A 24,721-nucleotide genomic window follows, 5' to 3' on the forward strand; every position below is an offset into this window, starting at 1 on the left:
TTAGATTGTAAGATTGTGAGAAACAAGCTACATTAAGGTAGGTCATTCCAAAGTAATGTAGAACAGAGTAGAAGCTTTTTGAATATCTCACAGTATTAGCGTTTGGAACAGATACAGTGAAGGGGTGAGATGATGTGGCAAAGCGAGTGCAGTGAGTGATGGTGCGTGCGTGCCGAGGGGTAAAGAGACACTCTGGGCATTGGGGAGACGGAGGGTCATGAAAGTACCCATAGAAGAGGGGCACAGCCACAATCATTGGTACACTTGTTTTCGTGTCCATTTTATAAACAGTTGTCAAACCACTGATGTTGCAGTTATCTCAATGCTATTTGTAGATCACTTGACGATAGCTGTGTGAATGATAAATAAAAAGTGCTCGAGATTGTTTAATACAAGATCTGCAAATAGTTACTCAATATTTATCTGTTCATTTAGTGTTTTTGTAACAAAAAGTGTACCCATGACAGTAGCTGTGCACAGAGGAGACAGTGCATCAAACAGAAAGATGTTCAACACCTGTTAAAGGGACATTACAGAATTGGTAAAGAAACAAAAATCGTGAAGATCTAAGATTTACATAAAACTTACACGGTCTAATGATGATGATAGTTGAAAACATCCTTTGAAATGTCATATTTGATGAATAATATATAATCTAACTTTGCTTTTGGAGTTTATCGCTCAGTGAGCGTTTTATTCTTTTTTATTTTGGCATCGATGCGATGCAAAATATGTAATCGGTTTTTCACTATTCTCTCGTGACCCAGATGGCCGATCGATCTCAAACTTCTTTAGGTTTGCCAGTTTATGTATATTGTGGAATACATAACGTGCTTACATTGCCAGGAACTGTTTTGTCAGCAAAAAAACAATTCTGTAATGTTCCTTTAACAGGTGTTGAACATCCAGCTGTTGAGACGCCCCTCGCTACAACAACCATACACTTACAAAACAAAGACCATAAACAAAAATAACACAAACAGAAAAGTAAAATCAAATGGCAGCAACAGAACTTTTTAATCGAAAAATAATGGTTTGATAACAAAAATAAATACATTAACAAAATAAAACAATCAACAAATGATTTTATAAAAATTATATATATGTATACAGAAACAAAATCATAAAACAAAAAATGAACACGATCACAAACACTAAATGGGATTCGATACATAACTATCACTACAAAAACAGGTGGAACAGTTATTACAAATTATGAATACATCTAAATGTAAAACATATATTAACGATGGATAGCAATAACAGCATTAAGAAACAACTAAAATGTTTTTGTAAGCTTTCGCCGACTGCAGTTAAAGCAATGTACATCACTCATTATAATGGAGATCAAATACCGCATGATACCAGTCAAGTCGTTGGTTCAAATCCCACTCTGGTAAATTTGTCTTTGTTCAATCCCAAAATTATTCTATTTTGTTACATAAGTTTATGTTGATCAAAAAGAGTCATCAAACAGCAGTGTACACAAGCATACATGTGAAGCAGTGCGATGACTGTTTCATGTATTGTCAAAATCAAGGCAAGTTTTTCAATCCAAAGCTGTGACATGACGTCACGACAAACAGCGGTGGGTTTTACTGTAGGCAAGAAGTTGGTTCTAAGCAATGTTAATTAAGCACCTACCAAAAGTATATCCACAAACTTATAAAAAAAACATATAAAAATAAAAGTAATATAAGCAGTACTGTAATTATGTGATATGGCTTAATACAAACTCTTTTGTTTTTGGTAGCGAAAGAGCATGAAAAATGTAAGATAAACGTATAAAAAGCATAATCTAACTCAAATTCGGGGCAAAGTGTCATCTTAGAGTTGTGTTCACAACAGTGCATTGTCTATTCACACAATTCAAAGTAAAACTTATCTTAGGCAAAGTCAACCCAACACTTATAAACTTTCAATAGAAGAATACAACGTTGGTATAAAACAATGTCTAGTTTAAGATCACCTAACAAAACAAATTAACCTGTCAATTTCAGATCACTTAAGAGTATATTACTTTTGCTTTGAAAATTACATCTCTTTGAAGAACGCACACAACTAGGAAGTAAACATCCTGCAAACATTAAAACTGATTTATCCATTTCTTTTAGTAATTTCTGAAGTAAATACCTAAAATGCTTCTTGTACTTTGTTTTCAAAATGCTTGCTGTCAGCAAAAACCCTTAAGACATTATCTCACCTTAAGATCAGTCACGCCCTTTCTCGTTTTTCTTCCCTCCCTGTCCTCTTTTACTTCCTCCTCATTTGCTCTACCGGGTAGCAGCTGGAGCAGTGGAGCTCTGGGCCCCACTGGAGTCCAGGTTCATCAGCGTCTGGATGTCGTTGATGCGAGACTGGCGCTTCTCGTCGGCAGACATCTTGTTGCTGAAGGCACTTGCCATCAGCTTGCGTTTCTTCTCCTGGAGTTCCAGCATGCGTTCCTCGATGGAGTTCTTCACGATAAACTGATTGTGGGAAAAAGGTCGAAATGAGTTAACTAAAGAACACTTCAAGACGAAGAAAAATTTAAGTTGAGATTTTTTAAGAGCTTTTTTTTTCAAAAAAACCTGGAAAGTACCGAATATACAGTGCTGGTGTAAGGGTTAAAACAATTATAATACTAAGAACGCTTTAGGTTGAGATTTTTTAAGATTAATAACTTTGAAGTTGAGATTTAAAGTTGAAACATCATATTTAGAATTTGAGGTCTCGAAATCAAGCATCTGAAAGCACACAACTTTGTGTGACCATGGTGCGACAAGGTTAGTTTTTTTCTTTCATTAACATCTCGCAACTTCGACAACCAATTGAGCTCAAATTTTCATAGGTTTGTTATTTTATGCATATGTTGAGATACACCAGCTGTGAAGACTAGTCTTTGCCAATTACCAATAGTGTCCAGTGTCTTTAAAGCATTAGTCTTATTTACCTTTGTTACAACCACATCTTTGGTTTGTCCGAGTCTATGACAGCGATCAAAGCATTGATCTTCAGAAGCAGGATTCCAGGCCTGGGGAAATGAATTTAATCTATGAATAAACAATTTGTGCCAAATATTAAGTTTAAAATACTTTTTTTTTATGAGAGGTCACCTAAAATCACAAGGCCATGAGCGGCCACTTCAAGTTAAGGACTACACAATATCGACCCTATCGACCCAAATCCCAACCCACCTACTCCTTGGACTGAAACAGGGTAAACCCCTTCACAATTCATAAGGATGTCAGCATGGGTATCATCCACTAGGAGCCTGGAGTGCACTACCTTCCCAACTTACTTCAAGTACAACTTAAGTTACTTAATTTATCAATAGGTTTGGCTTGAACAAAGACATACTCACTGGAGCGGAATTTAAATTTGTGACCTCAAGTTTGACAACTAGCTATCTAGTCCTTATGTTGGTGGTCTCCCTATTTTTTCAATATCTTTAATTTGAAGAGCCCAAACAGTTCAATCCAAAGGTTGCAAGTTCAGTCCTAGCCTGGTCAATTTTTCATAGTTCATCCCCCAAAAGGAATACCCAAAAGAAAACAAAAAGAAATCTGAAAGTGTCTAGAGCTTACTGGGTCGAGAAGGAACACCCTAGAGGCAGCGGTGAGGTTTATTCCGACACCCCCAGCCTTCAGTGAGAGTAGAAAGACAGTCGGTGTGTTGAGCAGGGTACTTGAGAAAGCCTCAATGGCTTCACAGCGTTGCTTCCTACTCATGCTGCCATCAAGACGAACAAAACGAAAACCGCTGTCCCTGATAAAGACAAAAACATCAACCGTCAAGACAAGAATCTGCAATGTTACATAAGTTTCAGGGAATGATTTATCACAAGGCCAAGGATGGCCACAGCACGGTGAGGGCAACACTTAACTGATTGAGACTGTAAACTCAAATCAACCGAGACCAGGGGCATATTGCAACCTACTCCTGGGGCTGAAATAGAGTTAAACCCTTTTACACTCCATAAGGATGTAGGCACTCACCCACTAGCAGCATGGCTGGTAGAGCAGAATGCACCACCTTCCAAAATCTTTACACAGCAATTATGGTTAAGTGCCTTTTCCGAGGGCACAAGTTTCATAGCCGGGATTTTACCGGAAACTCAACTGTTATTTAGAGGTGTGAGGTTCATGTCAAACTTCAGCCATCTTCAAGATTTCACTGAGCTTACCTGAGAGGTTTCTCCACCAGACTGAGTAGTTTGGTAAACTGAGACACCACGAGGCTCTTGGTGGCAGGATCCTTCTCACGCTCTCGGATCAAACACTCAAGCACAGCATCGACCTGTTGGAAGCAAGGACATAAGACTGAAAGCTGAGGTGGGAGTTCAAATCTTACAATCGCCTGCACTGGGCTACTATATTACCGTCAAAAACGAGGGCTCCCACTTGGGGAAAATGTTTCACAAGGTTTGTAGCTCAAAATGTGTACTGGAACAGAGTTTACAAGACGAGAATTTGGAAAATACCAACTCCATTCACATTTGAACTGTTATAATTGGAATAACCACAAAGAGAAGATTGATCTTGAATTGTCCAATACTCAACAGAAATGAAAAAACAGATTTATCAGACTGACAGTCAACATTTAAACAAAAACACAAGACCGCCAAACTTGTGCAGTCATGAGTTTACTACTAGTAGTGTGAGAGGTCATTTTCAGCCGACGCCAACTCGAGAGCCTTTGATGGTCGCTCTCCACACATCCCGATCAAGCATGAGTGTCCTCAACTCGCCAGTTTCTTGTTGAGCTGCATCCTTCTTGAGCTGCCCAAGCTCCTAGCTCCATCGAAGGGAAGATACGCGTTACTGACTCTATGCTATAATCACAAGCCTCGGACGCAGGCCAGTGTAAATTTTGAGCCCTGAAGACGGAATATAATATCACAGAGGAAAGCAAATCAGAGAGGGTCTGATGTTGCTTACCTTAGCGCTAGAGTGCCAGTCAGCATCTATCACCTCCTTCTGCTCCTGCTGAGCCTGTCTCGGCACGGCCACGAGGGTGTCCTTCTCGATGTTGCCACGGCAAAGAGGACATCTTGAAGCCATCTGAATCATTCAAGTAAGTGTACAGGTTGCATTGTTATTAGTCAAATTAATTATAATAATATTTGAATTTATAAAGCAACAAATTACCTAAGGCACTTCAAAACACTGGACACCAGTCTTCTCACTTGGTGTATCTCAACATACAGACATGTGCACAAAGTAACAAACCTGTGAAAATTTGAGCTCAATTGGTCATCAAAACTGCGAGATAATAATGGAAGAAAAACACCCTTGTCACACAAAGTTGTGTGCTTTCAGATTATGTGCAACGTACTAGCTTTAAGTTGGAGAACAGGTGAATTTTGACACTCTTTTTTACGGACAGAGCAGTCTGAGTGGTTTTTTTTTATGGGGACAGGACGAAGGCAGCAGTGGAAAAAGCTCTCTCTGTGACTAGTTTGCGTGACTTGTTCACCACAAGGGAGATTGCATCATAGTTTCGAAGAAGAAGAAAAATTAGCTGCTGCAACCAAAAGGACCTATAGTAAAATGCCAGTCTTGTAGGTCTTGAAAAGGGTCTTGAGACTGGTTCAATTCAATATACATTTATTTCCACAAAACATTTCCACAATATTATAATAATACATACAGGTATATATAAATGACAGAAAAAGAATAAACTGGCGGAAAACGCACAGAGGCAAGGCCCAAAATAAGCCAGGTAGCTTGTAGCGGCTTGCCTTTAAATAACAAAATAGATGGTTTGCTGGTCTTTGGTCTCAAATGTGTTCATGGACTCATGATTCGTCTAACGTTAGATTCGACCCAAGCAGAGTCCTTAAAAAAGGCTAAAGGAAAACACAACAGAAGCTGTCAGGTGAGAATATTGATATAATTTTAGGTAAACAACATTCTGAACTTACCGCTTCGTTGTTGATGACATCACTGATGCATCGAGCACAGAAGACATGAGCACACGGTGTGATGACTGGACCTCGCAAAGACTCTAGACAAATGCAGCATTCCTAAGAAACAAAAAATTATTCATAAAATAAGGTAATTTCTGGGTAAATTTAGGGTATTTTTTTCTATTTCAAAGTTTCAAAGGCATACTAAGTATGGATGAATATATATCGTGTATCATCTCGGCCTCTTTTTACACTTTCCAAAAAAAAAATTAACACACTAATCACACCTTCAAGGCATGCAACTTTGCTCTTACAATTAAGAGGAAATTGCCAGGGCCCATTTTCATAGAGCAGCTTTGGCAGTAAAAGTAGCTAAGCGTAACAAAATTTTGCTAAACAGAATAAAGTCACCAACTATACTACCATGTCAAAAGTACAATTTGTGACTGGTGTCCTGCTCATTTCTGCTCTTTCTGCTTAGCAGAAAAATGTCAAGCAAGTTTTTCACCTCAATGAAATTGGACCCTGGACTAGAACAAGTATTTCAATTATCTGTTGCACTGTAATTAAAGCAGAAACAAGTGTAAACCGCTGAACAGATGACAAAAGCTGCAAGCATGATCTTTGGAAACCAACATCCCATTAGTGACAACAAACCTTCGATGATATTTTGAAAATAATTACACAGATTCTACACGACGCTTCCGGTCTAAAGTTTTACATAATGTCCCCAATGGGTGAAAGCGAGTTGTCAGCTTTTCAGTCAGACAACAGAATCTTGGGGGGGGGGGGGAGAGAGAGCAAATACAACCTTTCTGAACTAGAGTAGCAGCTTAATGTGCCTCGTCAAACGCAATAACATCGTATGCTCGCTCTGACTTTAATAACCCCCGAGGGAGGTAGAAGCTATTAGGGTAATGACTGTAGCTCAAGGACACTCTTGACCCTTCAATTCGAATATCGTATTTCGCTTTGTCAAAGTGACGGGAAAATTAAAGTTGGTCCAGGGTGACCTTTCTGGGAATGGGAAAGGAATACAGCTCTGGATACAGATTTGTAATCACTTCGGGGTTGTAAAAGGTGTAGTTGTTAAACCAACAGGGTAGAGTTTTTCTGAAAATTCAAGAGATTTTGCAGAGAAGATATGACAATAAAAAGTCAAAGGTTTTACCCAATGGTAAAAAAGGGATCAATGTTTCATTTGTCGTGGTTGAAGGAAAATTAAAATTTGTCCAGGGTGACTTTTTCTTCATAATTTGTTTTGTGTTTTTGTGACTCACCTCATCTGCTCCTTGACTGAGGACGGCCAAGAGGGTTGTAATCAGCTTCTTCTTCAGGTCACTTTCTCCTCCGTTGTCTTCATCTGTGAGGTAAGATGGTCAAGAGCTAGGTCAAAGGTCAAGAAGAAATTTATGGACGTGGATGAAGTAAAGGCAGCAAATTAAATCATGCTTCATTATTTTAGGAGTTGATCATATGGCCACATTGTTTAAAGGAACATGTTGCCTTGGATCGGTCAAGTTGGTCTTTGAAAAGCTTTTGAAACTGAAATGCAAACTGTTAGAAAGATATTTTAAAGGTAGAATATAATGATCCACATAAGCTAACTCGAAATTGCACGGTTTTCCGTTTACGTCGCAAACTAACACGGTCGACCATTTTATGGAGTCAAACCCCACAAAATGGCCGACCGTGTTTCTTCGCGACATAAAAGGAAAACCGTGCAATTTCGAGGCATGTTTGTGGGGATCATTATATTCTACTTTTAAATTATCTATCTAACCGTTAGCATTTCATACCAAGCGGTTTCAAACGCTTTTCAAAGACCAACTCGACCGGCACAAGGCAACGTGTTCCTTTAATCGGTTTGGCAAATGGCAACCCACCCCGAAAAGATCACAATAGCACTCTCAAGAGACTCTTTCCCATTCTTTAAACTATGTCGCTGTGCTACCTGTATTTTTCGTACCACAACTATTTTTCTGAAAGGAGTTAAATCGACCTGCTGTCGGCGCACGAAAGAGCTAACCCAGGTATTTCGAAGCTTGTTGTAAGTGGGTTCATACAAATGTGCGCAGCCACAATCATGGGTACACTTTGTGCTACACAGACAACTAATAAACAACAGATAAGCGGCTGTGCTAAAACTACATTGCTTCCACAATAATGTTTACATTTTCTGAGATTTGCAAAACGACAAAGAAGTTATGAAATTTACCTTCTTTGAGTGTAGCGGCAGCAATGAGGGTAGGGTGGCAGCACAACTGACGCAGTCGTAGTAGGATGGCCAGGACGTCACCATAATGGGCCAACAATGCGCCTTTGTTGAAATACCTTCAAAATGAAACAGAAATAATTATACTTTTGATACAACTAATAAATGACAGATTTGAAACTAACAATGAGGTAGTTTGAGAGACGGACGACCTGGCGTGGGCGACCTTGACATGTGGGACGAGGGTCCAGTATTGACCCAGTTCACCTGAGGTCATCAACATAATAATCTTGGATGCGCCATTTTGGTTGGCAATGCCACTGTGCGTTATTCAGTAAAACAAAGGTCACATGGTCTATAGCCGGGCAGGTTATGAAAAGATGGGTTATAGTTCCTTCGTAGCCGCACCACCAACACACATAGGAGATGTCAGGTTGAAGGTGGTGTAATACTTGTACGGATGAAACAATGTTGTGAAGGAGTTTGTTTTGACCTTCATCATGCTGTCACCATCTTGGCCATGTTCCCTGTATCCATTACCAACAATGAATGCTAACATTCATTGCTCAAACATGGCACCAGACTATTACTTCTTCTAGCCTCAGTTTGGCTAGTGAATTGGAATGGAGTAGATCAAGATGGCCACATCATGATAAAGGTCTATTGAACATCTACGTGTACTTCCCTTTTGGAGGTCGGAAGATGATGTATACTCTTCCACTGAACGTATATATTTTTTGCGAATTTTCTCCTGTTCTCTACCAATAAATTCAATCACTGCCTGCCTACTTTCACATGGTATTTACTGTAAAACTGAAGACTACTTGTTGCATCCAGCATAACCGTATAAGGAACTGTTTCCAGCACTTTAAGAACACGTTTGAATAATTATACAATAAAAGAATATGTTTGGACAGTGTAAAGAAATAGGGTGGCACTAAACAAATGAGTAGCCAGAGGTTGCCCCATATTTGAGGATGTTTTGACCAGTGTCTGTACTACTTGTACCTGTCATTACAGGGGCATGCGCAAGGTATGGGGAATAGCATGCCCAAGACCAACACACACTTAGCACTATTTTCTTAAAGACACTGGACACTATTGGTAATTGTCAAAGACTAGTCTTCACACTTGGTATATCTCAACATATGCATAAAATAACAAACCTGTAAAAATTTGAGCTCAATCGGTCGTCGAAGTTGCGAGATAACAATGAAAGAAAAAACACCCTTGTCACACAAAGTTGTGCGCGTTTAGATGCTTGATTTCAAGACCTCAAATTCTAAATCTGAGGTCTCAAAATCAAATTCTTGGAAAATTACTTCTTTCTCGAAAACTAAGTCACTTAGTGGGAGTTGGTCTTACAATGTTTTATACTACCAACCTCTCCCCATTACTCGTTACCAAGAAAAGTTTTATGCTAATAATTATTTTGAGTAACTACCAATAGTGTCCACTTCCTTTAAGTAAGAACAATGAGACCACTATAGTGAAAGCACAGAGGTCTACTGACACTGCTACAATCTCAAAGGACAATCTGAGCTATTAATATGTCCAGGGCCAAATTTCATAGCGCTGCTTACCAAAAAAACTTGCTTAGCATGAAATTTCTCCCTTGATAAAAACAGGAATGCCAACCAAATTTCCACGTGATTTTCAGGACAAGCAAACAACAGCTGAATACCAGGAAGAAGCAACAAGCAACAAATGGAGTTTGGTTGGTAATCCTGTTTTTATCAAGGATAAAGTTTCATGCTAAGCAAATTTGTGTGCTTAGCAGCGCTATGAAATTGGGCCCAGTTCTCAACCAATAAATTCAATCGCAGTCCTAGACTTACTTTCCAATGGTTAGTTTTCCCTCCTTCGCCATGCTGTCATAAACTGCTCTCTCCTCGACTGATAACTCCACGTGCTGAATGAAAACCTGCTTAGATGGAAGGTCAACCAGGAGTTCACCTTTGACCTTTTGGGTCTTGGTCCGCCGGAGGGCAATCTGGCCCATTAGATGGGAAATACGACTGAAATAAAGAGACAACAATAACTGAGCGATTAAGAAAGTGAAAAAATTTTGTGAAAAAAGCATCAACTGACTTTCAGAGTTTTCTTGACCACCTAGTTGAATGTTAATTGTGCCGGTCATCTGGTTGATAAAACTTACCTAGTCTACTCCGCGGTAGTAGAATATAGAGCAAGACAGTTCTCAAACAACATAATATACCTAGCAAGTAGACGCACGCACACCGTTTCCACAGAGATCCACCTGTCACATCACTTTTGCTGATAGAGCCTTCTCGGTTTATGGACCTAAACTCTGGAATAAACTTCCCAATCACATCAGGGACACAACGTCTGTCAACACATTCAAGGCACTTCTGAAAGCCCACTTGTTTCAGGAGGCATACCATCAATAACTTTTTATTTCTTCTGTGCCTCAGCGCCTTTGAGCAAACCTTTGATTAAGGCGCTATACAAATTACATTTGATTGATTGATTGATTGTTAAAACTTTAAATTGTTGACAAATACAGGAAGAGGAAAATTTCTCGATACTTGCATTTTTCACAAGAACCACACATCCTTATAAAGAAGAAGTTTTTATACCCCAAAATTTGAAGCGTCATGTATTCCAAGAACGAATTATTCTTCCTACATGTGGACATATTTGCTCCGTTTTTTTTCCAGTGATATTTCAAAACGAAAAGGGGACTTTGCCAAAGGAAACAAAAAACAAGTGAATTAAAATAAGAAAAAAATGTATAGGGTGAGAAAACACCTTAGTAAATATTACTCAAACATTTTTTTTCAAGCAAGTGTACACTATTGGTAATTGTCAAAGAGCAGTCTTCTCACTTGGTGTATCTCAACATATGCATAAAATAACAAACCTGTGAAAATTTGAGCTCAATCGGTCGTCAGAGTTACGAGATAACTATGAAAGAAAAAACACCCTTGTCACACGAAGTTGTGTGCTTTTTAGATGCTTGATTTCGAGACCTCAAGTTCTAAACTTGAGGTCTCAAAATCAAATTCAAGGAAAATTACTTCTTTCTCCAAAACTATGGCACTTCAGAGGGAGCTGTTTCTCGCAATGTTTTATACCATCAACCTCTCCCCATTACTCGTTTCCAAGTAAGGTTGTATGCCAAGAATTATTTTGCGTAGCTACCAATAGTGTCCACTGCCTTTAACCCTACCCTTTCACAATAAATATTCTGGATATTTTTAAGCGAACTACCAACTTCATGAATACAGTGCTGACTTACTCAATGGCTGTTTTATCACCCTGGTTGATGGGCCTGACGATGGTACGCTGCCACCAGGCACGATTAGACTTGAAGGGCTCTAGTCCTAGGAAGGCCATTAGTGCCCACAGGTCCTTAATGCTGTTCTGGATGGGTGTACCTGAAAACCGATTGCAAAACTCAATGGTTCACTTTATCGTGATGATACAAAATCAATGAATCTGATAATCGCAGGTCCACAATACCTTGCAGGTTGGGCGATATCACGATATTATCGTACATCGCGATATTAATTTGGAAACGATTTCGATATTGGATGGATTTGGTTTTAATCGAAATATTGATATATCGCGATATATCGCGATATATCGTGATATATCGCGATATATCATATCGATTAAATATCGCGATGTATTTGCTAGCTGAGACATCTTGCACCCCATAGGTTTGGAGTAAAACCAGAAGAATAGGTCATTAGAACACCTGTCTTATGCTATGACTGTCTCTTCTACAACTTTCACTTGGAGTTTTAAGACTGATGATGTCAAATTTCATTAATGGCGATTATATCGAATATCGCGATATATTGTCGGCGATATATCATGAACAAAATGATATCGATATCGCCCAAGCTTAAGGAAATTATTGAATGTTGAAGGACTTGAAGGGGCCCGAGTATCACTTGGATGGATATGAGCGTTATATCAACTTCTATCATTATAACAAAATAGAGTGTAAATGTCCATAATTGAATCAATATGGAAACAGCCCCCGATTTCACAAAGTGCAAGTTGCGAGCGGTTACACGTCTTAAGTTGCGAACTCGTCGCAGCCGCGACGTGTCTTATTGGTCTGCGACGCAATGCAAACCCTCCTACGATGCGTCGCTACTTGCGATGAGTTTCGTGAAATCGGGGGCAGGTCTTCTATGGCAAAGTCACACAAGTCAATATGAAGGGGACAAGCAATCTCAGGAAGAAAAAGCACTCCCATTCAAAATTTCACATAATTTTCTCAGAGATTGTAAACAACGTTTGAGAAATAATTCCAAAGTGTTCCTTTTTGGTGTAGTGCAGTTATTGCCTATAAGTTACCAGTGCAAATTGCACCGGTGCAAATCACTGATGGCTAGAGGCGGTGTGAATCCTAAGCAGCGGGTACTGCATTGATTCATTCCAATAAGGAATATAACTTTTGGTTTTTACCCTTACATTGATGTGTGCTTTAAAGCCATTGGACACTTTAGGTAAACAGTGTTGTCCAAGGCCCACACTTCGTGTACCACAACTTATATATCAAATAACAAACCTGTGAAAATTTAGGCTCAATCGGTCATCGGAGTCGGGAGAAAATAACGGGAAAACCCCACCCTTGTTTTCGCGCATTTCGCCGTGTCATGACATGTGTTTGAAATAAATTTGTAATTCTCGTTAACGAAAATTTAAATTGTGTTGCTGTTTTCTCGAAAAGTAAAGCATTTCATGGAATAATATTTCAAGAGAAGTATTTCACCATTACCTTCTGTAAACCCTGTAAATTATGTGTAAATCTGTGAACTTTTATTTTTTTTCTGAACCGAATGGGTCCAATGGCTTTAACACTTTCCCTCAAGTTCTTTGATTGAGAATTTTGAAGGTCAAATAAAACATCTGTGAGAAATGAAAACCACAAGTTGCTCATCTCTTACCTGTCAGGACCCACTTGCGTTCCGCCTTCAACTCCAAGACAGCTTTTGTCTGAAGGGCGCTGGGATTACGGATTGTATGTCCCTCATCCAGAACCACTCTCAACCAGTCAACCTTATGTAACGGACTGTTGCCCTTTCAAATAAAAAAAAACGAGTTACAGTTTTTTTTGGGCGGGGGGGGGGGGTATTTAAAGGGTAGGGACATGTTTGGTGATCACTCTTAAAATTAATGGCAACAAACTTGCTTGGCCAAAGTACAGCTTATTTCGATAGTATAAAGCATTTTAAGAACCAATTCACTTCGAAGATTTTATTTTATTTTAATATTATAGGGGCGAGTGTTATAGTAATAGAGGAATTGGTTAGGGCTAAGGCTGCAAAATTGAAGAGGTATGACGATTGAGGTCACTATTTATATACCTTGGATGTAACTGGGGCTTTTTGGGAGTTGGACTTATTTGTTCACCATTTGTATATTTTTTGTTTAGATATTTTAAATGTGACATGATGTTCCTTGGGGAGAGAAATTCTAAGTTTGTCATTTGCTGAGGGTGGAAATTGTGTTAAATGTTGTACTATTTTCCTAAAGAGCAGGAAACTGCGACCTCCGATGGTCTAGCCCTAATACGCCTATTTATGCATGAGGTACGTCTCAATGCTTACTCAAAACTAGGCGATGGGCGCAGCCATGGCAAGTGATGGGGTACGTGCGCCCATAACCTCATTTTGGGTAAGAATTATGATGTCATGCATAAGTATTAAGAGAGGCGTATGCTAGCGGTCTCCCTATGTTGTCAATATTTTGTGGCTTATTACCACACTCATTATAAATAGAACACAAGAAAAGAAGAAGGTACTTACTTTCTTGGCCTTAAAGTCAGCTGCTAAGGTGTTATATGTGGTCAAGATGACGTCTTGGCCTAAGAGTTTCCCATGGCTCTTGACTCTGTCTGAACCGTAGTGAGTGTACAGATTAAGATCAACGTCTGGCCTGACGTGCTCCTCAAACTGGTTCTGGAATGATGAAAAATGTTTAAATGATGTGAACAAAATATCTATTTGGGTTTGGAAAATGTGAACGACGCAGCCAAAGGACAACATGGACAAATGTAATCCAGAGGGACCTCTCCAGACTGGGCACTGGGTGGGTCTTTGGAGGAGGCAGAAGTGGCAACTCAAGATCGGTCTATTTAGAAGTCAGTGCAGAAATGCATGATGCTATTCTGATGATGATGAGTTTCATTTCATTTATTCTGGTTGTGAAGCTGGGGACTCTCAGAAAAGTGAACTTAATCAGTGTACTAGCCAAGAACCCAATGGAGAGAAGACAAGGAAGGAAATTTCAGTTTTAGATGTGGGAGGAAAACCCTTGATAAAAATTCCAGGGAAAACCGATGCCATTAGTTAGAGACTGAAAACCCAACTCACATAGTGCCTCTGGCGGAATTCAAACCAGGGTTCTACAGGTGGAAGGCGAGTAAAAATACCACTACACCAACACCATTATTTTAAAGTTTCGTGATGCAATCCCTATCAGAAAATTACAAGTCTCTAACCTCTAGTTAACAATGTGTAGTACATGTATACCCTCTTTCAGAGTAAATTTTTGAATATATGGATGTCAACAATGAATGGGTCTGTACATTTTTGAGTGGTGTCACAATTTTGTTAGCAGTGTCAAAACTGTGTGAGTGATGTCACAACTTTTTTGAGTGATGTCACAACTTTGTGAGTGTTGTCAACATTTTTCGAGTGGTGTCATAACTTAAAGAAGAAACTCCTCCGTGACTTACCAACCAATTACTGAGAACTGACAGTGGACAGACGATGAGAGTTGGCCTGGGTCCCTTTGATGAGGTTCCAGCCCCTAGACCCAGGGTCTTGGGACCTTTCTGAGATGATTTCACAGGGGGGACTTTTGCAGCACTTTTGGTAGACGAAGTAGAGGGCATCATGGTAGGTGATGGTCTTGGCAATAGATTTACTGTTGGCAACTGGGGTAGATTTGGGAGTTGTAGAATATCTGGAAAAAGAAAGCATTTCTCATTTAATTTAAATATATGATTTAATGGGATTTTTTTTTTTTAAGCTTTGCTGAAAGAGAGAGGTTTGTGAATATCTCTTTTGAGTAGTGTAAAAGCATACTGACAAAAACATTGAGTCGTTAAAGACAGTGAACACTATTGGTTATTGTCAAAGACTGACCTTCACAGTTGGTGTATCTCAATATATGCATAAAATAACAAACCTATGAAAATTTTAGCTCAATTGGTCATCGAACTTGCAAGATAATAATTCTAAACTTGAGATCTCGAAATCAAATCCGTGGAAAATTACTCCTTTCTCGAAAACTACGTCACTTCAGAGTGAGCTGTTTCTCACAATGTTTTATACTATATCAACCTCTCCCCATTACTCGTAATCAAGAAAAAGGTTTTATGATGATAATTATTTTGAGTAATTACCAATAGTGTCCACTGCCTTTAATGGGATTTGTTTTTAAAGCTTTGCATGGTGGAAGTATAACTATGAGAGGTTTGTGAATATCTCTTTTGAGTAGTGTCAAAGCATACTGACCAAAACGCTGAGTCGTTTACCACCGGTTCTTTTCAGAACCAACACTACTCAAAACAGATGTTCACATCGTGTTACCATGAACCGCTCTTAGGTAAACTTTTGGGCACAACACTTGAAATGTTCTCATAGCTGCAATTTTTCAACTAAAACTCCTTCCTCGATCAGCAGGATGACCGGGATTTTGAATATGTGACATTGCGGACACCTAATCCTAACACCATGTCAGACCTCGAACTAACTCACGACACCCTCAGCAGTTGTCATGGCACCCTGAGCTTTTGCTGTAGTGCCTTTTAAAAAGTCCACTAGAAATTTACATTTTTCTCAGAGAAGTGCCCCTAGCCAAAGGGAATGTTGTGCCATTTCAAGAGCAGGCATGCAACTGCCCGTTGAAAAAAAAGAGGAAATTTTTTGAAGGCCAGCGCAAGTGCGGAGCGAGGCAGCCGAAACGCCAAGGGACATGATACCCACAACGGTACCCTAGAAAATGTTGAGGTTTATTATGCTCTTTAGGTGCATTTTTAGCATGTACTAGGCTTATTTTACATGATTGTAGTTGTACACTGTTGTTGCCAGGCATATATTAGGCCCCCAACAAAAAATCAGAAAAAAAAGAGAAGAAAAACAAGAAGAAAAAAAAGTTTTTTTTACGTTTTTTTTTTGGTTTTTTTTACATTTAAAAAAAAACAAAAAACGTGGAATCCCACGGAAACGCGGAAGAGTTGCATGCCTGCAAGAACACGGTTCAAGGCCTGCTATGTCACAGAGTTCCTTAATGGTTAAAAATGTTTCTTTAAAATTGTATCCAAACCTCACCTGGCAGGTCATCTCCTTTGGCTTTAGCACCCTTCTTAGGCTGGGCCTTCTTGACCTTCTTGGGCTGCTCCTCAACAGCGATTGGTTTAACAGGCGGAGCGGAGTCTGCGATCGCTATCTGTGATTTACTCTTAGCTGTGAAGTCAAAGTGAAGCAAATATTCATACATTGTGCAGTTTATATTCCAACCTTCAGATGGCGGGGAAAGTTGTTGCTGGTAAAAAAAAAAAGGTCTGAAAGGCTCCTGCCAGGTTTCCTGCTGGAAAAACTTGCAGGATATACAATACAATTAAATTTTCATTATACAAAGATTGATTTCATCAGTGGATGAAAATGTATTGAAAATAGTAAAGTAAAAATGGAATGTCATTCTCTTATTGTATACCGAGGAATTATAATGTTCCTTCTGAAAAAAATAGCAGCTAAGTTTTCTTAAACCTGACTACACAGAAACGTCTGAGCCCCGAGAGAAGTCTGAAGTTTCTCATCCCTGCATATCTTATCAAAAAATGGAAATTTGTTCTGATACCTTTTTTCTTTGGCACTTCCTCCTCATACACCGCCTCAGGGTCAGAGCCGTCGCTGAAAACATACCGCGCTGGTTTCTTGGAGGATCTACGAGGAGAAATTAACAAAACTTGCTTAACAATTCTGACTCTGCAGGAATACACCAACTTTAAAAAAAAAGCAAATGGTGGCCATTACAGCGGGGAGGTGTGTTATTGAAACTTTTGAAGCTAGCTCAGGTATTACCTTTGTGGTCGACTGCTTGCGGAGACGACCTCTTCCACTGGCTTTGGTGGTGGTTCAACCAGATGTTCCTTTGTGTCATCATCATCATCTGGAATTCTACCGCAGACAGAGAATCAAGAAACTCAAGATACGCATCTACTCAAAGCAATATTCATGCAAATAAATCAAAACACGCACTGAAAGGGGCACAAGAACAGGGACATCAGAGAACATGGCCTCCGTGGCATGCGTCTGATTCCAGACCTGTGGTTAGAGTTTGTTTCTTGGACTCTGAATTTACCAAAAATTTGTTCATTACAGATCATGCGCATTTTTAAAGAAAAAAACAACAAAATCTCTAGTTTAACTTACATCACAATTTCATTATCTTGGAGACTCTCAACGATAACCACATCTTCAGAGTCAATCGAAGGTAGCGGAACCACCTCCTCCAAGATCACTCCTGCCTCCCCTGACCCTCCTGGCAACGTCTCCACCACAGGTTCCTGTACAATCTCCACTTGTGGTATGACAACTGGGATGACAGGGATGCAGTGTGGTTCTTCTTTACCAGGCGGGGGCTGAGTGCCGGTGTCTTTGACCTCTCCATCCGAGTCTGAATCGATGGTTATAGGATCCTGTGAAAGAAGAGAAGAGAGAAACAAATCATCAAATATCTATTGATACTACACAAACATGGTTGTATGTTTTTGAAACACGGATGCTGGACCATCGCCAGGCCAAAAACATAACATTGAAGAAGGACACTTCTGAAGGCCAAGGGCAACGGAGGCCGTAGTCTGTGAGTAATTCCCGGCCTGCATCACTTTGGAATGCTCTTTCAGGAGAATGAAGACGATCAGATCTAACTGATCGAAACGGCGAGTTGCAAAACGCCAGCCCTTTCATAGCCAACAATACTCAAAAGTGATTTACACAAACCTCACCTAATTATACTCCCACCATGCAAAGTTTCAAATCAAAGTTATTAAATAATATTATACATAATACCCAGCAGTGTCAGAGACTTGCGGAAGGAAAGCTTGAGAGAATATTTATTACAATGTATCACACAACCATCCTAACAATCTATCTTACTTGGCAAGGCACAGCAAGTGGTTTCCCCTCATGGAAGTTGGTCAGAATCAGCGAGATCATCTCAAGGGTCTTTCCCAGTCCCATCTCGTCGGCCAGGATGCCACCCCGCACCGTCGGCGGTCTTGTGGTGCTGCTGTAGTTGGTGACCGTGTTCAGGAAGTTACCGTTCCCCTGCTGCACCCAGAACGGCGGGAGGCTGTCGGTATTCTCACGAGAGCTCATCCAGTTGAGTGCTTGCTTCTGGTGGAGGTACAGGGTGCTGCTTATCGCCTGTTCACGGGGATGAAAATAATCGGACCATGATTTTAAAAAATAACAGAGAGGAGGTTACATTAACCCTTTAAAGACCATCGCTAATCTTGTTGGGTTTTTTGCACCAATTTTTTAAAGAAAAATGTCAGGAAAATAAGTAAGAAACAGAAATACATCATTTTCTTTTAGAGTTGTAGATTCTAAGTTTAGGCAAACTTGGGAGAAATTGGAATGTCAATTCAGTCCAATTCAACTGAAGCTTTTTATTTTCCATCTGAAATCAGACAAAGTAATGCAACAATGGTGTTTTTCCTTTAATTATTCTCTTGCAAATTTGATTGACCAATTGAGCCCAAATTTACACAGGTTTGTTATTTTATGCATATGTTGGGATACACCAAGTGAGAATACTGGTCTTCAACAATTAGCAAAGGTGTCCAGTGTTTTTAAGGATGAGCCCTACATACCTCTGCTGGTTCCATGGGGGTCGTCTTTTCAGCTTGTTTCAAACCTTCAAAGAGCTTGTCCAGTTCATTGTGCATCTGAAAATAAAAGTTCAAAACATTTCTGATCAAGATCACAAAAGCATGACATTGAAGAGGTATAGTCAATCCGAACAGCAAGTTTTTATATGAAAAAATGTCTTTAAAATAATAACTAGTTTTGATATAACCCTTTCTACAGAAGTCTCAAAGTGCTTTATCATTCTTTATTTCAGAATTTTGTCGAATTTTGAGACCCATGTGTGTAACATCTTTTAAGAGTTTAAAGTTGCTGCAGCGCGTTCAACTGCATTGCCATAAACACGTAAGCAACCTTTTCTTTATGTTTACTGGCCTCTTTTTGTATGTGCACTACACAACACACAACCCCTACAGCTTAGCATCCCATCTAAAGGACGAAGTGATAATGGTTTTAGTGTCTTGAGAAAGGATGTAAGTGTCAAGAGCGGGGGAGAATTTCACAAAGAGTTAGGACTAGTCTAATCTCAAGTTTACTCGTTCTTTATTAGCACTTTCCATACGCTTTTTACTATCTCATCTAACTCTTTGTGAAATCAACCCCTGGACTCGAACCCACACTCTGCTAATCAGAAACAGCAGAGCTCATGATTAATATTTGTTATTTTGGTCTTTGGAAAAACAGTAGGAAAATGATTTTTGAGCACAAAAAAATCAAGGGCTGACCTAATTGTTCATATGGTGCATGGGTTAATATATTTTTCAGGTTATTTATTGGCAATTTTTCTGGTTTATTCAAAGGCAAAAATCGGAAATCAGACAAAAGTAGGACGAGTATCATGCCTGGGAGCTCGAGTCCAGTACGTTTGACTGCTCGGCCACTTCACTTACCTCTGCTTTCGTAAGCTGAACAGGAGCAGCCGCAGAAGCCCTTGGTTTGTAGACCTTGACTGGCCCTGATTTAGCGATGCCCCCGCCCCATCCTTCTGATAGCCCACGAGGGGGTTCAAACCTCACCCCTCGATACCCAAGTCGTTCCACGACACTCTGTTTCTGGTCGGCTTTTCCCCAGACTGATATATCCACCGGAATACGGTAGCTGTTGTTCTTGCCGTATGGAACCACCCTGTCAAAGTAAAACCAGAGAATATTTTCAGGCAAAACTGTCTGTACAGTGTTTTAAATGTTTAATGTTAAACGCTATATTGAGAATAAATTATTATTATGTCACAAGTACCATTTGGGAATGGTATCCTGCTCATTTCTGCTTAGCAGAAAATTGTTAAAGCGATATTCTCTGCTTAAATAGCTCTAAGAAATTGGGGCTAGGGTTGGAGCCAGAGTAAAGTGCCTTCTAATCTTACCCGTCAATACGAACAAGTTTCCCGTCAACTAACGGCGATAGAGCAGCCGCCATTTCTCTCTTAATATGGCCCACCTGATGGCCCCAGATGTTCTCTACTTTGATGGCTTGACTGTCGTACTGGTTGTTAGGCTCTCTTACCAAAGCAACCATCTCATTATTATTCACCTGTAACAACAAGAACATTATGTTAAAGGCACTGTACACGTTAGGTAATTAGTCATATATATTAGCATAAAAACCTACTTGGTATTGAGCAACGGAGGGCTGTTGATAGTATAAAACACTGTGAGAAACGGCTCCCTCTTAAGTAATGTAGTTTTTGAAAAAGAGGTAATTTCTAATCAAAATAACAAAAGACTTCTGGCCCGGAACCCTGTTATTCCTATCTGAAAGCACACTTGTTTCTACAAAAAGGGTGTTTTTCTTTCATCATTTTCTTGCAACTTTCAACTACTAATTGAGCCAAAATTTTCACAGGCTTGTTATTGTATGCATCTGTTGGGATACACCAAGTGAGAATACTGGTCTTTGACAATTACCAAACGTGTCCAGTGCCTTTAATCACAGGATTGTTTTTTCGAAGTTTTTGTTTGAGCAAAGAAATATTGACCAGGGTGGGATTTAAGCCTGCAACCTCCAGATCAACTAGCCCAATTTCGTACAGCCTGTAAGCACATAAGTTTGCTAAGCACAGAATTATCTTGCTTAGCAGAAACTGGCAGCCATTTGCATTACGTTTACATTTTGCAACCAGTACCCAGCTGATTCTTTGCCGAGCAGAGAAATTTGCCGAGCAGAATTTTCCAATTAACACCAATATGAAATTGTGCCCAGGCAACTACATGCTACTTCGTTTAACTGCACAAGTTTTGTCAGTCAACTAGTTTTTCAGCCTTCCTCTTCTCTCAACAACAGCTCTGGATAGGGAGGCATGGAGGGCGTTTCGTTTCTCGGACCACCCTGGGACAACAGTTGACCAAATGGACAGTGTATTCTGCGCATATTGGTTTGCAATTTTCTCACATCGGAAAGCAATCTGCGCATGTTGGTACCCAATGTGTGCATATCGATACACATCTGTGCATTAGGCCTTAACGCTAGCCTGTTCATGAACACTGCAGCAGTGAATCATGTTTTAATAATAATAATATTGAAGTCTTATATAGCACACGCTACCAAACAAGGTACTCAAGGCGCTGAGTATATACAAACTTTCAGAGAGATAGGTTATTGCAGTGATGAATTCTGAGACCCAATTGTTTAGCACCTTATAAGAGTTTACAAGGTGCTACGGCGCATTAAGCAGCCACAAACAGGAACACCAGGGCGAACCCCCTCTCTTTTTGATAAGTGCACTGAGTTCTTTTACATGCGTTACACAACACATGGGACCAACGGCTTTACGTCCCATCCGAAGGACGAAGCAATGGTTAAGTGTCTTGCTCAAGGACACAGTGTCACGGCTGGTGATTCGAACCCACACTCTGCTGATCAGAAACACCAGAGTTTGAATTCGGTGCTCTTAACCGCTCGGCCACGACACTTCCATTTCTTGTGATAGATTTTGAATGAATCGGTACCTACCATTCCCTTGTAGTATTGCACGCCAACCACAGCTCCTCGTATCAGTCCAAACAACGTCTCATCCTCCGTGTCGTCAACATCAAGAATGCCGTCACCGCTGGCATTCTGACGACTCACGGCCGCCATGGTCCTGTCAAGCATGCTGATAAGGTCAGTGTCATCAAGGTCATCCTGGGGCCAGGGGTCGCGACCCAAGGTTTCATAACCATAGCGTGACTTCTTCTTTCCTGTTTTGTAAAAATAAGGTGTGATAGGCTCGAAAAGCTTGTAGCTCTTTTGCTTTGCGAACTAACACGGTCGGCCATTTATGGGAGTAAAAAATTTGACTCCCATAAATGGCTGACCATGTTAGTCGACGAGCATGACGAGGTTAAAGGAAAACCATGCATTTTCGAGGCATATTTGTATGGATCGTTTGTAACATCTTTTGAAACATCTTTCCAACCATATTCATTTTATAACAAACAATTACAAACACTTTTCAAAGACCAACTCGACCGGTCCAAGCATGAATGGTCCAAGGCAATGTGTTCCTTTAAAAGAAACTTTCACCACAAGGGGATAATAAATGAAAAACAATACCTCTGCTTTTTGCACCTCTTCTGCTTCCTGACCCACGTTGTCTGTAATTCTTATTATTCCATCCCGAAGCCCAAGGGTTATAACGATTCATTCTTCAACTTTCTTCAACGACTGCCTCGGACAAATCTAGTAGAAGAAAACAAAAAAAATGTATTAATTTAGGCCTGTTTTAGTATTAGTTCCGATTCACAAGTCTGTCAGCTTTTTTCAATAGTCCCTTTTTTTATATTTTAAAATAGAGAGAGAAGTTTTTCCAACACCGAACTAGTCAGCTCATAATTATGTGTTTCAGCATGAAGGAAGAAATTGTACCACTGTGGAGAGAGTACTGCTGTAGCTAAGGCCATGGAGGAACATGCTCTTTACTTTTAATGGTCAGGAACCATGACACAAATTTAAAACATTTCTTATAAGAATTGGTGATATGATATACTGTCGGGATCCCAACAAAAACTAATTTTGAGCACATTTTTTCACTGCTGCTAATATTGGCAGATTTTTTCGAGCAATGGCTCAAATGAAAGCTTGTACATGTGTGTAACTTTCTCGACCTCCATCAAAATACCTATTGAACTTAAAATCAAAATTTTGGGGTCAAATCTGCAAAAAATCTGACATAGCATCTTTAAGGGTTTCATCAGAACACAAGTGCTTGATTTCAACCTAACCAATGAAATAAAAATAATAATTAAACTAAGTTATGTAATTTAATAAAATAAAATTAATTGAACTTTCACAGGTAGCTGCTTTTAGCAAACATTTATTGTAGGGGCCTACATGTATTTTTTTTTTCTTTTCTTTTTCTTCTTTTTATAGAAATTTTGTCAAGTTATCATCAGCATCTTGCCATCTTGCAGTTGACCCTCTACTCTATCATGTCTTCAAGTGTCTTCTTAAATTAAACAGGGGGCCTACATCATTATCAATTTAAAAAATATTAATAATACAAAATTAATAATAACAAATAACACTTTATTTTTTTTATATTAATTATTATAATATTGACACATTTAACAATTTAAATGTGGTATCAATCAAGTATGATCAGCAGTAGACTCTGCAACAAAGCCTAACTTCTCATCTCAATCATTTTCAATCTGAATGCTCATCTCCACAGTTTCCTGACATTTTCTTAAAACATAAATGATACAAACACAGATCAGTTTCCTGACATTTTCCTGAAAGGAAAAGTTTCCGTATGGCGCCACCACTTTTTCATTCGAAATAAAATAATATAGTATCTAATTTACCTGATTGATATATCCCTTTTTGTAAAAATGAGTGAAAAAGTGGTGGCGCCATACGGAAAGTTATCCTCCTGAAATATTAATGATACAAATACATCAATGATACAGGCATGATTGACAAGACAAAAGTGTTGACAACCCGTCCCCTAGACAGGTCGAAAGAAGAAGGTCAAGAAGAAGAAAGAGTTTGGTAAAATGTAACAAAAATGGAGGGCAAGTTATACCCACGTCCCTGGTCTGCCACCAGCAACCATGAATACCGAAACTAACTAACATTAGTTTGGCTTTCCTCAACTTATGAATGTCACGCAGAGCGCGCGGTGTTCTACACCACACACCACACGACCGAGGCTGTATTTTGCGGAGCAGACGACCACTGGCGTGTCCCGTGTCAAAAAAAACGCAACTTGTAAATGTTGTGTTTTTAAGAAACAGACTTTGCCACTAAAACTACGTCTTCCTGCAACTTAAACGCATACATAGGAACTCCGTCATATGTGATATCAGAAAAAATGTCTAAATTTACTTGCCAACTCGGAAATAATTATTAAATTCACATTTTTTACTCACCAGTTCAGACGGTTTCCATGCGGCTCAGAAAAGTCGAACTAGCCACTGGAAAAAAAACAATTTAGTGAGCCCGCCCTCTAGAGTTGACTATCGTAAGTCTGGCGGTTCGATTAGACTTGACTGAAGTCTACACAGATGTTACGTTTTTTGTTTAAAAAAGTTTGTTCTTTTTTTGTACACTTTTGTTATCTGAGAGAATAGAAGTAGCTGTTGGAAGCTGCTTACCAACCAAAGGACCTATCGTATAAATTGGAAAAATGGCCTGACGTTTCGACCGAAGGAAGTAGAGGGTCTTTCTATTCGCCCTCGAAGACTCTGATTGGGTCGAAAAGACAGTCCTTTAAAACAAAATTATCAATTATTTAGCTTCCACACTGTATACGTATTATATGACTCAGCATAA

The 24,721-nt window shown here is 39.5% G+C and overlaps 1 protein-coding gene across 2 annotated transcripts in view; it reads right to left on the bottom strand.

Moving 5' to 3' along the window:
- Positions 1 to 1,025: 1,025 nt before the first annotated feature.
- Positions 1,026 to 24,721, bottom strand: part of LOC139948723 (helicase-like transcription factor) — a 41,496-nt gene continuing 17,800 nt past the window's right edge. The window contains exons 1-24 of one of the 2 annotated variants that reach the window (XM_071947006.1): positions 24,319 to 24,374; positions 22,502 to 22,627; positions 21,920 to 22,146; positions 20,334 to 20,500; positions 19,861 to 20,095; positions 18,976 to 19,050; positions 18,257 to 18,526; positions 17,531 to 17,796; positions 17,180 to 17,275; positions 16,956 to 17,041; positions 16,427 to 16,561; positions 14,827 to 15,056; positions 13,895 to 14,047; positions 13,034 to 13,166; positions 11,368 to 11,506; positions 9,944 to 10,123; positions 8,109 to 8,224; positions 7,171 to 7,253; positions 5,906 to 6,007; positions 4,920 to 5,042; positions 4,166 to 4,278; positions 3,567 to 3,747; positions 2,933 to 3,013; positions 1,026 to 2,468 (exon numbers count right to left, since the gene is read on the bottom strand). In XM_071947006.1, the coding sequence (XP_071803107.1) occupies positions 2,274 to 2,468; positions 2,933 to 3,013; positions 3,567 to 3,747; positions 4,166 to 4,278; positions 4,920 to 5,042; positions 5,906 to 6,007; positions 7,171 to 7,253; positions 8,109 to 8,224; positions 9,944 to 10,123; positions 11,368 to 11,506; positions 13,034 to 13,166; positions 13,895 to 14,047; positions 14,827 to 15,056; positions 16,427 to 16,561; positions 16,956 to 17,041; positions 17,180 to 17,275; positions 17,531 to 17,796; positions 18,257 to 18,526; positions 18,976 to 19,050; positions 19,861 to 20,095; positions 20,334 to 20,500; positions 21,920 to 22,146; positions 22,502 to 22,592 (3,477 nt within the window). In that variant the 5' untranslated portion in view covers positions 22,593 to 22,627; positions 24,319 to 24,374 and the 3' untranslated portion in view covers positions 1,026 to 2,273. Of the gene's footprint in view, positions 2,469 to 2,932; positions 3,014 to 3,566; positions 3,748 to 4,165; positions 4,279 to 4,919; positions 5,043 to 5,905; positions 6,008 to 7,170; positions 7,254 to 8,108; positions 8,225 to 9,943; positions 10,124 to 11,367; positions 11,507 to 13,033; positions 13,167 to 13,894; positions 14,048 to 14,826; positions 15,057 to 16,426; positions 16,562 to 16,955; positions 17,042 to 17,179; positions 17,276 to 17,530; positions 17,797 to 18,256; positions 18,527 to 18,975; positions 19,051 to 19,860; positions 20,096 to 20,333; positions 20,501 to 21,919; positions 22,147 to 22,501; positions 22,628 to 24,318; positions 24,375 to 24,721 lie in introns of those variants that run through there. The other variant, XM_071947007.1, reaches the window with a different exon arrangement.

Source organism: Asterias amurensis, chromosome 16 (assembly GCF_032118995.1).
Source record: "Asterias amurensis chromosome 16, ASM3211899v1".
In the NCBI taxonomy this organism is placed as follows: Eukaryota; Metazoa; Echinodermata; class Asteroidea; order Forcipulatida; family Asteriidae; genus Asterias; species Asterias amurensis.